This window comes from Chlorocebus sabaeus, chromosome 1, assembly GCF_047675955.1.
Source record: "Chlorocebus sabaeus isolate Y175 chromosome 1, mChlSab1.0.hap1, whole genome shotgun sequence".
NCBI classification, from domain to species: domain Eukaryota; kingdom Metazoa; phylum Chordata; class Mammalia; order Primates; family Cercopithecidae; genus Chlorocebus; species Chlorocebus sabaeus.
This window is the reverse complement of record NC_132904.1, coordinates 52,561,408-52,576,735: the sequence shown is the minus strand read 5'-3', so window position 1 is coordinate 52,576,735 and position 15,328 is coordinate 52,561,408. Positions and strand designations below refer to the sequence as shown.

The window sequence follows — 15,328 nt, the reverse complement described above, 5'->3', positions numbered from 1 at the left end:
AGTTAGTGGCCAAGACAGAGCTGGGCACATTCGCTCATGAACTCATTTAGCAGACACTCACTGAACACCTACAGTTCACCAGGTACCACCCTAGCAGCAAATGAAACAGACAAAAATTACTGCTTACATTCTAGTCATAGAAGAAAGAGACAATAAACAAAATGAAAAAGGAAATTGTATAGTTTATTGGAGGGTGAGACACGCTATGACTAAAAATCAAGGGGAGTGGACAGCACTGAGGGCATGGGCTGCCATTTTAAATAGGATGGTCAGGGCAGGTGACGTTCCACCAAGGACTTGAAGACAGCCAGTGAGTGAGGCCTGCATGGAAATGTCTGGGGATTAACACCTTCTAGGCAGAAGCAAGAGCAGTGCAAGGGGTCTGAGAAGGGCATGTGCCCAGAGTGTGGAGGAGCATCACAGAGGTGCCATGGTGAGGGCAGGGCAAGCCTGGGGCCAGTGCTAGGAGACAAGGTCACAGTACGCACTGGAGACTACGTTATGTTGGACTTTGCAGGCCTCGGTAGAGCCTTCAGCTTTCACTCTGAGTGAATGAGGGGCCATTGGTGGATTTTAAGCAGAGGAGTGGCATGATCTCACTCAGGTTTTAATGGAGTCACCCTGGCTGCTGTGTGGAGAATAGACTGTGGGGGTGGGGCACAGCAAGAGGGCAGGGACAGAGGCCAGGTAGAGGCAGTTTCTATGATCCAAGCAAAAGACAATGGTGGCCAGACCAGGGGTGGGAAGCAGAGAGGTGGTGAGAGGAGTCTGGATTCCTGACGTGTTTTGAAGGCAGACCCATCAAGATTTGCCGATGCCTTGAATGAAGAATGAAAGGACAAGAGCAGTCAAAGATGCTGGCGAGGTGTTGGCTGGAGCAACAGGAAGCTGAAGTTGCCATTTACTGAGAGGGGGAAGGCTGTAGGCAAGACAATGACATTGGGTCGGGGGAGAAGATGAAGAACTCCGTTCGGACTTGTTGAGTTTGACGTGTCTGTTAGACACCCAGATTGAGATGCAAGTGAGCAGTGGTCTATATAAGTCTAGAATCAGGAATGTCCAGGCTGGAGATAGAAATCTGGAGGTCATTGTTGTCTAGGGTTATTTAAAGCCATGAGACCAGATGAGGGCATCAAGAGCATGAGTGTAGACAGAGAAGAAAAGAGGTTCAGAGACTGAGTCCCGGGATCTTTCAGTGTTACGAGATCAAGGGAAGAAGGTAGAGCCAGCAGAGGAAATAAAGGAAATTGCCAGTGAAGTAGGGGCTGGGGTTTGGTCAGGCCTTGCCATCCTAGAAGCAGAGAGAGCTATTTCTAGGACGGAGTGACCGGCTGGGTCAAATGCTGCTGGTGTGTCAAATAGTCAAATAAGATGAGAACTGAGATGTTACCACTGGATTTAGCAACATGTTGGACGTTGCTCTTCAGAGACTGGTTAGCCCAGAATGGCCCCTCTGAACGTTTCAGAACCTTCCCTGTGGACTAAATGGGATAATCTGTGCATTCGCGCCCTACATGTGGGAGATGTGCCTTAAATGCCTGGGCATCTGGCGGGCTCGGGGGTGAGGGTTCCAGCAGTGGCACAGAGGATGAGAAGGTCAGCTTTGGAGTGTCTGAGTAGACCCCGGGCCTAGAGGGGTCCCGAGCCCCTGGAGGAGTCCTGCTGGGTCATTCATTTGCACCATCTCTCTAGACCCTGCTCTCCTCTCAGCAGATGAGCCCACCTCCCCCAAGAGGCCGAAGAGCATCTCTGAGCCACAACACGGTGATGTGGAAGGGGGCGCCGCCTCTCCCTCGCCCTCCGAGTGGACCTCGGTGAGGATCAGCCCTGGGGAGGATGCAGCTGGACAGGATGTGCTGGCTGTGCGTGTCCTGGTCACCAGCGAGGACAGCAGGTATGCTCAGGCTGCTGCTGGATGGGGACAGAAGCAGGGTTGGAGGAAGGGAATCGCATTTGGGATTGGGTCTTCTCTCTACTTGCTTGCAGTGTGGCCTCTCTGTGCTTCCATATCCTCATCTGTAAAATGGTGACAATCATGGTACCCATGTCAGAGGGAGTTGTAAGATTCACAGAATTCATCTGTAGTAAGTGTATAGAACAGTGCCCACACATCATAAGCACTGTAAGTGTTAGCAATTGTTATTTTCTCGGGAAGGGAAAGGGCCTGGCCCCATGCTCTTCTCAGGAGGCAGTGTCATGCTGACTGTAGTGAGGGGTGCAGGATGGGTGTCACCTGTCCCCAGGGCCTGCCCACTGCAAGATGGTGATGCATGGGACTGGGCAGGCTAGGATACAGAGTGGGGAACATGAGGAGTGAAGCCCTGGTGCCTCAGGTGACTGTTTCTCAGAGTGCTGTCCTCATCACCTGCATCAGAATCACCTGGAGTGGTTATTAGCCATGCAGACTCCAGGACTCCTCCAGATTCACTGAATTCACTCAAGAGGTAAGTCAACAACAGGTATTGGTTGCTTATTATTTACTAGACTCTGAGGAAATAGCAGTGGCCAACACAAGACAAGGTCCTTGCTTTCCCATGGCTTTCATCACATTGGGAGCCAGTTAGGAAGCAAGTAAGTAGTTAAACAAGAAAAGCATCACATATGTGCCAGGTCAAGAAATAAAATAGACACATATGCTAGAGAGTGGCTGGTCAGCTGCCTTAGATTAGGTGGCCAGGAAAAGGCCTCTGTAGCAGTTGTTGATGCCCACAATAATGCTGAGTGACAAACCAACCCCAAAGCGAGTGACTTAAACCAACTACCATCCATTACACCATGATTGTGTAAAAAAGTAGACCAGAGTAAGCCAAGCCTGACCAAGTAAGCCAGGTGCACCTGGGCAGTTCTGGTCTTGGTGGGCTCACCTGTGTGTTTGGGCCAGTAGGGTTCTGCTCTGGAGTCTGAGTGTCAGCTGGGGTGACAGAGGGCTGTTGGGCCATGGGTCTTTCATCCTCCAACTGGCAGCCCAGGCTTGTTTCTGTGGCCTTAAGAGAAAGAGGGGAACCATCCAAGATCTCCCGAGCCCCAGGCTTGACACTGCACAGTGCTTTTCCAGTTCCATCTGATTGGCTACAGCATGTCACAAGGCCTGAACAGATTCAACAAGTGGAAAATAGGCTTCTCTCTTTAGGGGAAGAGCTGCAAAGCCCCCATTGCAAGGGGGCATAGATCTAAGGGGAATGATTGCAACCATCTTTGCAGACAAATTTCCACAGCCTCCCTGAGGAGGTGACATTTAAGCTGAGAATTGGTTGACAAGAAGGGACAGCCAAGGGAGAAGGGGAATGCAGGAAGTGACGACAGCTAGTGACAGGCCCCTCTGTGAGAGTGAGCGTGTCTCAGAGGTGAGAGAAGGTCGGTGTGGCAGGTACACCCTGAGTGGGAGAAGAATAAGAGATGACACCAGGAAGGCAGGCAGGAGCAAGGCTTATAAGACAAGGTAAGGAGTTTAAATTGTGTTCCAGGTATCCAGTCACACATCACTTAATTAGCCAAGATATGTTCTAAGAAACGTGTTATCAGGTGATTGTGTCATTGTGTGACCATCATAGAGGGCATTTATATAAACCTAGATGGGCGAGCTCATTCCACACCTGGGCTAAACGTATAACCTATGGCTCCCAGACTACAAACCTGTACACTGTGTTACTGTACTGAATGCTATCAGCAACTGTAACACAATGGGAAGTATTTGTGAATCTAAACATATATAAACATAGAAAAGGTACAGTACAAATACAGTACACAATATTAAAAATGGCTCACCTATATAGGGCACTTACTATAAATGGAGCTCACAGGACTGGAAGTTGCTCTGGGTGAGTGAGTGGGTAAGTGGTGAGTGAGTGTGAAGGCCTGGGACATCGCTGTACACTACTGTAGACTTTATCACACTGTGCACTTAGGCTACCCTACATTGATTTGAAAAATATTTTTCTTTCTTCAATAATAAATTGGCTTACTGTAACTTTGTTACTTTCTAAACTTTTTAACTCTATTGTAGTAACACAGCTTAAAACACACACACATTGAATAGCTGGAAAAATATTTTCTTTCTTTACACCCTTATTCTATAAGCTTTTTTATTCCTTACTTCTTAACTGACTGGCAGCACTGTAGGTTTTTAACCAGCATCACCGCAAACACGTGAGTGATACGTTTCCCTACAATGTTAACAAGGGCTGCGACGTAAATAGTTGATAGGAATTTTTCCGCTCCATTATAATTTTATGGGACCACCATCATATATGGGTTATATCGCTGACTAAAACATCATTATGAAAGGCCTGACTGTAATTCAAAGATGTTTTCAGTAGAAGAGTGACATCTCATTTACAGTTTTCACAGGTCAGCAGGCCTTGCCTTGGGGAATGGATGAGGCAGGGGTGTGTGAGGATGAAGGCAGGAAGAGTAGGTGGGAGCCTGCAGCTCGGGGTCAGGATGGGAGCAGTGGAGTTGGATTTGCTAATGGACTGAATGAGAGGGAAAGAGAATTTCAGGGTCACTCCCAGAATTTTTCTAGAGTGACTGAATGGCTGGTATGGTCATTTCTAAAGTGATCTTGAGGTGGGAAAGATTTCAGAGAAGGTGCAGGTTAGTGGAGAAAGTCAAGAGTTCTGTTTTGGACATGTTGGGGTTTGAGATGCCGGTGTCTGTGTGGACGTCAGGTAAGCAGTCGAATATGTAAGTGTGAAGTTCTGGGAAGCACGGCTGGAGATGGTGATTTTAGAGGCTATTAAAGCCCAGGGCTCTGATGAGTTGCTTCCAGAGTAAGAATATCTTCCTGTAGACAAAGAAGAGCTGGGCTCAGAAGAGAGCTCTGGGGCATTTGAACATTCAGTAGGCAAGTGGAGAAGGAGCTAGCAAAACCCACTGGGAACCAGGAGATGGCGGGTGGTGGAAGCCAAGAGAAGAAAGTGTCTCAAGAGGGAGGGTTTGGTTCTCTGCATCAGAGGCTGCTGGAGAGCCCAGTAGGATATGTATAGAGAAATGACCTTTGGACTTTCCAACAGGAGGCTCATTGTTAACTTGGACAAAGTGGCCTCAGTGGAGTAAAGGGGTAGGTGTGGGGGGAACATGACGGGAAAGCAGGGACTGCAGTTGTAGACTACTGGCTCTTCAAGTCTTGACCATGCAGACTCTGGAATGGGGCTTGGGAACATAGGCTTGAGCATCCCACAGGTGATTCATTCTGATCCCCAGAGAAGGAAAATGACCTGCCCTGGATCACACAGCCTTCAGAGTCTTCTAAGCCTCAACGTAGGCAGGCCTGTTTCCATAATAACAGGCATAAACCTAACTCCAACTAGCTTCAGTAACAAAGGCAAACGCATTGGCTCATGTGACTGGGAAGTCCAAGGGTGGTCCTCATTCAGGCAAGGCTAGAGCCAGAGTCTCAAATAACCACTCTCCCTTCCTGCCTCTCTGCTGCTTTTACAGCCATTGGCAGAGAGGCTGTCTCCACACATGGAACTCGGCTACTGAGGGTCTCAGACCATATCCATAAATTCATGTCCTCAGGTCAGGATCTCAAGGCAGGCCCCCAACTGCTACTCCCACATCACATACTTCCCTCTGGGAACAGTCGGTGAACAGGACTGGGGTACCATGACCGGCCAGGCTTGGGCACTCTGATGGCTAAGGGGTCTGCCATAGACACAGGTAGATGAGTGGCAGTGGCCTTGTGGAAGGAACCCTGCTGGATTTCCATGTACAGAGAGTGTGTGCATATATAGAGTTTCACTAATACGTCACTGCTTGGCCCGTTTTGTGCTTTCCCATCCTGGAACATTGTGCTTGGACTGCCCCTCTCTCTAGGACACCCTGCCTCCACTTCTTTGCCACTTGAATTCCTACCAGTTATTAAAGGCCCATGTTAAATACTACTCACCCCTCACCCCCACCCAGGTAGAATGTTCCATTCCCTCATCCATTCCATGGGGAAGAGAGCAGTATTTAAATGCCTGAAGTTTTGGGACCAAGTCCCTAATTATGAGCTTATCTGACCAGACAGACCTTGGGAGTCATGCTCCGAGACAGGTGCAAGTGAGCAGAGCAGGCGTTATTCAAACAGCTCCTCATGCATTGCTGGGCCCCTTCTGCTCTGAGCCAAGCCTGTATTGTTCTGCTCTGACTGCCATAACAAAGCACCACAGATTGGGCGGCTTAAACAACAGAAATGTATTTTCTTACTGATTGGGAGCCTGGAAGTCTGAAATCAAGGTGTGGGCAGCTTTGGTTCCTACTGGAGGATTGGAGGGAAGGATCTGTTCCAGGCCTCCCTCTTTAACCTGTAGATGGCGTCTTTTCCTGTCTGCATAGTGCTTTCCTTCTGTGCATGTGTGTGTCCACATTTCCTTTTCTTAGAAAGATGTCAGGTGTATGGGACAAGGGCCCAGCGTAATAGCCACATTTTACCTTAATGACCTCCTTAAAGGCCTTATCTCTAGATGCAGTCACATCTGAAGGTACTTGGGGTTAGGACTTCAGCATATGAGTTTTCAGGAACACAGTTCAACCCACAACAAAGTCTGCAGCTGGGCTGTGGGCACCCAGGACTAAGCCCAGGCCCTCCAAGTGCGCTGGAGGAGTGCTGGGCAGGACACAGCGTGGGTGTGTTGGGGCGTGGGTTCCGGGGCCCCGACTCGCCCACCCACTCCTTCCTCCTTCCAGCTCTGACACAGAGTCTGACTATGGTGGCGGCGAGGACTCCCACACAGAGCCCTGTGAAGAGAAACCCCGGCGGCCAGAATCCCCGTGTCTACCGCACACCTCCCTGAGGGAGGCCCTGAGCAGGGCGGTCTCTGAGGAGCCCAAAACTGTGCATGGTAAGCAGAGAGCCCACCGGGCTTGATTCTGGGATGCGGGGAGGGAACAGAGACCCCCACAGCTGAATTTCCCTCATGGAGGACCGGGTGACAGGAGGCCTCGCCCTTAGGCTCCAAGGCAGTGGGACTAGGACCTCTGGGGAGTGGGACGCAAGTGGCAGTGAGGGGACTGGACCCAGGCCTGGTTTCCCTCTCCATGAGAAGCTTTGGAATCCCAGTGGGGAAGATGTCACGGGGCCTGGCTGGCTGTGGTTGGTCACAGGCCGGCAGGGATCAGGGGCCCGCAGGTCCCTTTTGCCTGGAGTGATTTCTCTCCTGCCTCCTGTGTGGGCACCTCCTTAGGGGCCCCTCTGGCATCCCATAGCCCCTGAGGGAAGGGAGCTGGGCCGGGCTGCTGTTGAACAACATGCGACCCTGGACGGCATCATCTCCCTGGGACCACCTGCACAGCACTGGGGCCATTAGCGGTGTTTGGAGCTTGTGGGTTGCACCCGAACTTCTACACAATAATTAAGGCACTTTTACTGCGTACCTGTAATAAGCCAGGACTTTTCCCATACGTGTGGCCCATTTCATCCCAGGATTACCCTGTGGGGTAAGTAGTACAAAGCCTGTTTCACAGGGGAGCAAACAGGCTAAGTGGCCTCCTGAAGTCTCAGCCCGTGCTGGTGACACCGTCCAGCCACTGCTGCCCAAGCTCTGGCTTACTTAGAAGTAGCTGTCTTTAGCAGCCCAGCTTGTGTTTAATACAAAGTTGACCTGGAATTGAGTGTTTTGATTCAGTCAACAACTTGGGACCAAATCGTCTGATTTATGGGCAACTTCTGGACGAGCCTGGGAAGAAACAGGCTAACCTGACAGAAACTTCCTGCCCAGCCCCACAGCCTTAGCCTGGGAGAGCAGGAGCTCAACTTGTCCTGCACCGCCACCTGGTGGTCTGGTCCGTGAAATGTTCCCAGGAAAACGAGGGCTGGGACAGAAAGAACTCATATAGATAATTTAAAATCCTGGAAATGTTGAATTTACTCTAGAAATGTTTAATTTACCCTCATTTTTTAAAAAGTGACATTTTTAAAAAAGGACAGATTATCATCCAAACACATTTGTTAAGTACCATTTGTGGGGCTGTGCAGAGAGGCTCAGCACTGGCACTGAACCAAGTTCTCTCCTGTGCCCAGCTGGGCCCAGCCCCACCTCTGGTTACTGCGTGGCCTTGGTGTACCCTTCCATCCTCCTGGGCTCCAGCTCCCCATTTCCAGATACAAAGTCGGCCTGCCTTTCATCCCTTCCCTCCATTTCCCCTTCCAGTTGCCAGAGGGTTTTAGGCAACTTACAAGAAAAACATAAAACAAAATTGTACAACTATAAAGGTGAAAGATCAAGCCTCAAAATCAGGTTTAACAAAGCCAGTTTAGGAGGGATATACCCCAGAGAGGCAGACCATAATCCTAGACAGTTGCTCTAGTTGAATCATAAGTTTGATTCTGAGTTTTCTGGCTTCCAGCGTTCAAAAGGAAACACAGAACATCATTATTCTCATTGTTTATGAGAAAAACACGTATTGGTTTGCAGCAGGTCTCTGAGCAGGCACAACTTCTCCTAATGCTTAACTCTGTCGACAGTTTCCAGCTCGTACTGGATACATGATGTTGAGAAAAGTGTTAGATTATGTCTTAACAGTTCCTCAGAAAATGCAGCCCTAGTATTCTTGAGGCTGTTTCTTATAGCACGCCTTGCTGGAAGGTGAGGGCATAACCAAAAAAAAAAACAAACAAAAAACAAAACAAACAAAACAAAACAAAAAAAAGAAAACAAAGAAAAACCTGACTCAGCAATAGCTGTTTTCTTAGTGGGATGGGGTTGGGTTGAGAGACTAGTTGGGTTGCGTTGGGTAGTGAGATCAAGGCATTTTGTTTCTGGCAGTCCAGTTTAACTCCAGAATAAAATATAGAGTAGATAAGTGGGTAGACTGTGTGACTCTCAAACAATTCTTTGTCAAGTTAGTCTTCATCAGTTGTTGTTTGATCATTGCTAGGTGAACCACATTGTACAGTTAAGCTCTAAGTGCTGTGCTTTGTGTTGCTGGTTATGGTAACCCCATCACTTTACCAAATAATGCAGGGTTGACCCCTTGTGTGGGTTTTATGGAGCTTCATTAACTACAATTCTCACCTGGATAAATGCCTCCAAGGTAGACCAAGGGAATGCCAGGCAAGACCAGGATATTGCTTTGAAAAGACTCCTGGTTGCAGTGTGGAGTTTAAAAAAAAAAAAGACTCCAGGTTGGTCCAGCCATGCTCATAGAAGCATTATTCACATTAGACAAAAGGGGGAAGCAAATCAAATGTTCAACAGACAAATGGATAAACAAAACACAGTATATCCATACAGCAAAATGTTATTCAGACTTTAAAAGGAAGGGACTCCGACATGCGCTACCACTTAGATGAACCTTCAAAGCATGCTACTAAGGGAAGTGAGCCAGTCACAAAAGGACAAACGTCAGTTTGGGATGAGAGCAGAGTTCTGGAGATGGGTGATGGTGAGGTGGTGATGGCTGCACAGCAGGGCAAGTGTACTTAATGTCACTGAAATCTAGACTTAAAAATGTATAAGTAACCATTTTTATATCATGTATATTTTTTCCACAATTTTTAAAAAGACTTCTGGGACTACCTTGGCACATGAAGGCACCTATTACATCCTCAAAATTCACAGAGCATGCCCAAGAGGGTGGCCTGAAATACAGCTCACACCCTATGTCGTGGAGTCTGCAGAAAGCCCCCTAAAACATCGGGGTCAGTGATTCTTGACAATCTTGTTTAAAAGGCAGATTCCCAGGTTCTCACCATCAGAAATTCAGATTCAGTGGGTCTGGAGTGGGGTCAAGTATGTACGTTCTGTGTAAGCATCCCCAGGGGCTTTGACACAGTGGGCCATGTTCTACACTTTGGGGATTTTGGAAATGCAGCTTTGTGGAAGGCCTGCCTAGATGAATTCATTGTAAAATCCACGCCCAAGCAACTAAATGAATAGATCTAGTGCATTGGACTCTTGGCAATAAACTAATTAGATTTAGGAGAACAACCTGCCCCAAATTATTCTGGCTTACAGGAATCGGTATTTATCCATCTTTTTTCTGGCAATAATTTGATAACAGGATGGTCCAATGGAATATGGAGGACTCTTATCAGTTTGTAATAATAAAATGATATCATCAGCACCACATGGCAAAATACCCTCTGACTCCTTTTACAGTGGGTCATGCACTAAGATCTCTGAAAGTGCTCCTTTGAAATAAATAAACACACATAGAATGTAAGCTAAGAAGAAGAGATCAGCCCACTTTATGTTGCTCAGCATTACTAGCCACCCTATTGTTCCCATTGTGGTAAAAATGTGTGCATGTGTGCTCTATTAACACCAGTGATGGAAAATCTCTCTTGAATTTAGCCATTTCCAATAGGTTCCATTCCACAAAGTTACAAGCTAAGAAGAAGCAATTAGAGCTTTATGCAATTTTTTTTTTTTTTTTTTTGAGAAATGTCTTCATTAAGTGATTAAGAGGCCAGCTTTGGCCAGCAGGATGTAGCTGTGCTTAAGACCTGCTTGCTCTTTATGCCTGGAAAGCCCAGTCAGCCAGCACTTGGGAGGGTGAGCTATCCATCTCCTCATGGGGAGCTGGGAAGACTGTGTGCCCATCCACACAGGCTCCTCCTCAACCCCATGGACTGGATTTTGAGAGTAGGCCTGTGGGATTGGGAACCTGCCAGATAGAGCAGGCATGAAGCGCCTCCAAATGTAACCACCCAATGGGTTCTCCTTGCCTGCTGCCTAGACTGAGCTGATTTATCAAGACAGGGGAATTGCAATAGAAAAAGAGTTTAATTTACACAGAGCTGGAGAGTACAGGAGACCAGAGTTTTATTATTACTTAAATCAGTCTCCCTGAAAACTTGGGGATCAGGGTTTTTAAAGATAATTTGCTGAGTAGGGGTTTGGAAAATGGGGAGGGCTCATTGGTCAGGTCAGAGATGAGCTCATAGGGAGTTGAAGCTATCTTCTTGCACTGAGTCAGTTCCTGAGTGGGGGCTAAAAGTCCAGATGAGCCAGTTTATCAATCTGGGTGGTACCAGCTCATCCTCTGAGTGCAGGGTCTGCAAAATATCCCAAGCACTGACCTTAGGCTTTACAATAGTGATGTTAGCCCCAGGATGCAATTTGGGAAGATTCAGAATCTTACAGCCTCCAGCTGCATGACTCCTAAACCACAATTTCTAATCTTGTGGCGAATTTGTTAGTCCTGCAAAGGCAGTCTAGTTCCCAGACAGGAAGGGGGTTTGTTTGGGGAAAGGGCTGTTATCATCTTTGTTTCAAAACTAAACTATAAACTAAGTTCCTCCCAAAATTAGTTCAGCCTACGCCCAGGAATGAACAAAGGGTGGAGGTTAGAAGCAAGATGGATTGGTTAGGTCAGATCTCTGTCACTGTCATAATTTTCTCAGTTGTAATTTTTGCAAAGGGCATTTTCACAAACGGAGTAAGGAGGAGAGAGGAGTTGAAGGAGCTGGTCTTGAGGAAGGAAAACCCCCAGGTAGTGGTTGACACTTATGCTCCACAGCCTGGCTGCTAAGAAAGAGTTCCACTGTGAGACCTGGCAGGGAGCGGAATATCTAGGACTGTTTCTAGACAGAAAGAAAGACAGAGGGCTGGGCCAGCTGGGCCTTGGATTTAGAGTCCTGGATTCAGACCCTCTCTGCCTCCATCTCCCATACCCACATCATGCCCTTGGGCTTTCTTTTCGTTCATGCTTCCTGGCCCTGCCTGTGTGCACATTCAGATGTTCACCATCCCCATCGTTTCTCTCCGGCAGTGATGGAGGTGCAGAGGCCTGAAGCCTGAGAATGCATCTGCAGGCCTTGTGTGGGAATATGGAACATGTGGACCCCACTGCCCACTCTCACACCCTAAGTGACAAAGACCTGTTTTTCTTCTGCATGTGATGTTCATTTTGCTCAGCTAATCCTCAAGGCCCAGCTGGCAGAGGGGTCTTCCAAAGGAAGTACAGTGTCCCGCAAATATGTTTCCCTTGGAACGAGGCCAAGGGAGGGCCACAGCAATGATGGTCCACAGTCTCAGTTAAACCTAGTTTCCAAAGGGTTTGGGGGGCTTTGTCGGGAGAGGGGAGGCAGAGAATAGCTTTCTGGCTTCAGTTAGAGCAGCTCCACTTTTTAATGTATTGCATATATGGAACATTGATGTTCCGTGATGACCTCAGCTTTAAATAACTGTTCTGACATGAATGAATATGTGCATGTATGTATATACACATGCATGTATAAATATATCAACACATATGCATATATGCATATGGATGTTTACTGATGATCTTAGTAATGATAGTTCACAATTTGAGGCATTCTCTGAGGGTGGTACCTGTCCCATGGCAAGGTCTCAATAAATATTTGATTCCAGGTGTGGTGGCTCATGCCTGTAACCCCAGCACTTTGGGGGCCGAGGTGGGGGGATCACTTGAGCCCAGGAGTTTGAGACCAACCTGGGCAACACAGTGGGACCCTATCTCTATAAAAAATAAAAAATTAAAATTAAAAAATTATCTGCATGTGGTGGTGCGTGCCTATAGTCCCAGCTACTCGGGAGGCTGAGGTGGGAGGATCATTGAGCCCAAGAGGTGGAGGCTGCAGTGAGCCATGACCCCACCACTGCACTCCAGCCTGGGTGACAAAAAAAAACACACAAAAAAATATTTGATGCGTGAACAAATGAAAAGTTTGGTAGTGTATGTCGTGAGGACAGGAGTATGGTGTGAGGGAAGGAGAGGGTTCAATCTATTATAATCATTAGTCTATTAACTTGTGGTAAATGAGCTATAGGAGATAAATTCCTACTTACTGTACACATTAAATGGACTCTTCCTCCCACCCCATCTTCCCTGTCCCTTTCTTTTTCCACAGCAGCTCTGCAACGGGCCAATAGCTTCCAGTCTCCAACCCCAAGCAAATACCAGAACTGGAGGAGAGAATTCCGGTGGAGTGAGTCACTAGCTCTCTGGGAGTGGGAGGTTGGGACTGGGCAGAAGATCTCTGGTTAATTCTCAGGGGCAGCTGTTCTCATTCCTTACATGGTATCTCTCTGGCGTGGCCTCCTAGTTGTCAGAGGCAAGAAATAAAATATCAGGTTGACTTTATTTCCACTGCTGACTAGAGGGAGCCTTTTCCAAGGGACTCAAGATCTTCCCATTCCCCTCCACCCCTGGCTCAAGAATTACGGAGCCTTAGGATTCTACAGTTTCACCCAGACAGGGCCTTAGCCATCATTACCTCTAAGCTTTTTGAAATACAGACGAGTAAACCGAAGGAACTCTATGATTTGATTCTGTACACTGGAGTGAGACTGGGGCATCAGATTAATGACCTCATGCAAAGCAGGATGCTACAAACAGACACCCACGCATCCACACACACATCCCTACACACACACATATGCACATGCACACACACACATCCCTACACACACACACACACACACACACACACACCCCTACACACCTGCTCCTTTTTCAGAGTCAGACTTGGTCCCAGTGTCCTGGGGAAGAGCAGGGCTGTGGCAGGTGCTGAGGCAGCAGGCCCTGCCAGGCAGTGCAGTGACCACACACAGACTCACAGCATCTAGGCAGGCCTGGGATCCAGGGGCTGCAGCACTTACTGGGCAGAGTTCCTTCCCCAGGCCCTGGAGCAAGGGGCAGAGACTCTTCATCCAGTTCTAGGCTCATCGCTGCCTTCCACCTCCCCCCACACCCACTCCCTCTCCGGCCTCACCCTAGGAGAGGAGGACCCAGAAAGGCCTTGGCTTAGACAGGGGTTTCTACCAAGAAATGTTGCAGTTGGAACTGAGCCCTGGTCTTCCTTCCTTCTGAGTCAAGGCTCCCAGCCAGTGAGTCATTCCCCCGCCATCCGCAGACCCACCACCCTCGCACCGGGTCAGGCTGGGACAGGGGCACCTCGGAAGCAGGACCCAGGGCTGCACTCTTGGGCAGGCCACTTCATCTGGGGACAGCCTAGAGTGACTCCTGAATCCTCTGACAGCCCCCAGCGGTGACAGCAGAGGGTGGAGGAGCTAGCGTTGCCACACATGGGTCATCGCCTTTACTGCCCTGCTCTGGCCCTCCCCACGTCCCTGGAAGCCTGCTGCCCGGGCCCCGGATGCATGGGTGCAGGGTCCATCCCAAGGCTTCCAGCCCACTCTACTGTGTGCCGCCAGTGTGGGGACTCAGTCCGTCCTCAGGAAGCTCTCAGCCTGGGGTGAGAGCAGGGAGGCTGGTGGTAGACCCTCCCAGTAGGGCTGGGTCGCTGGGGGAGGTGCAGGAACAAGAGGACTGCTGAATAGCCCCATGGTGTCTGGAATGGGCCTGGGAAACTCAGCCTTAGTTATCAAAGAGTATTGTACAGTGTTTCTCAAGAGTATACGAAAGCTGCTTTGAGGGCAGGGCTTGAGTTTTGATCATTTCAATCAGCCTAGTGTCTAGCATGGTCTGACCCAGAGGAGGAACCCAATCCTTGTTTGCTGAATCAATGAATGAAGTAAGGAACCAAGGAGCAAGCCAGCTGAACTGAGCGCAAAGGGAGCACATGGATTCAGACCTGCTCAGGCTACCGCCCCTAGAGGGCGCTCCAAGACTTCGAGAGGGATTTGAACCTTGCCAAACCTCCAAGTTCTGGGAAGCTGCACCCTGAAGTCCCAGTCTCACAAAAATCCCAAGAGCCGAAAGCCATGACAGCCATCTTTTTTATTGTCTTTATTTTGCCTAAAATAAAATCCCAGGGAGCAGGGCTGGCCTTGCCATTGGACGCAGAATGTGTGGTACCATCCCTCCTGTCCAGAGGCATTACTGCCCCATCACAGCTGGTTCTGGCCCCAAGCCCCAGGTGGGAGGGCTGGAGGGGCTATGTGGCTGCCCTGGGCACCCTCCCCAGCTGCTCATGCTGCCAGATGACCTCTAGGATCTACAGGAAAAGTTGCTGCTGCTAGAGGGCCCAGAGACGAGGTAGCGCAAGCGCCTGACCCAGAGGCAGCCTGGATGCTGAAACTCAGGCCCTGGTGCGCGCATCAGTATCCTTCACACAAAGCAACCCTAAGGTGCTAGGGGCACGTGTGACTGAGACCCGGGCAGAGGACAGGGCAACCCCGGGTGGGCCGTATCAAGGTTTCAAGGAAACAGCCAGCAGTGGGAGATGTGAGTTGGCCAATGAGGAGCTCTTGGCCCAAAAGTTGGAGAAATCGTGGCTGTGTAGAGTGTGCAGCCCCCTCTGGAATGGGCCAGAGCTTCAGCAATGTGCTTCAGCAAATGTCTTTACCTGGATGCGGCTTAAGTGTGTGAGAGGGTGGGAACCTAATGGAGTTCATATTTTGCCGACAACTAGCTTTTACTTTGTGTCCTGCGCCACTGGGCACCTTTTTTTTTTTTTTTTTTTTTTTTTTTT

General features: G+C 48.9%; 1 protein-coding gene and 1 long non-coding RNA gene across 2 annotated transcripts in view; one reads left to right on the top strand and one right to left on the bottom strand.

Moving 5' to 3' along the window:
* MICAL2 (microtubule associated monooxygenase, calponin and LIM domain containing 2) overlaps positions 1-15,328 on the top strand; it is a 243,298-nt gene that overhangs the window by 161,948 nt on the left and 66,022 nt on the right. The window contains exons 27-29 of the mRNA XM_073018242.1: positions 1,714-1,894; positions 6,673-6,827; positions 12,803-12,880. Of these exons, the coding sequence (XP_072874343.1) occupies positions 1,714-1,894; positions 6,673-6,827; positions 12,803-12,880 (414 nt within the window). The remainder of the gene's footprint in view (positions 1-1,713; positions 1,895-6,672; positions 6,828-12,802; positions 12,881-15,328) is intronic.
* On the bottom strand, positions 1,782-13,882 carry LOC119624493 (uncharacterized). The gene is made up of 3 exons (XR_012093732.1): positions 13,397-13,882; positions 2,865-2,984; positions 1,782-2,016 (listed from the first exon to the last, which is right to left on the bottom strand). It is a non-coding gene; the product is annotated as an uncharacterized lncRNA (long non-coding RNA).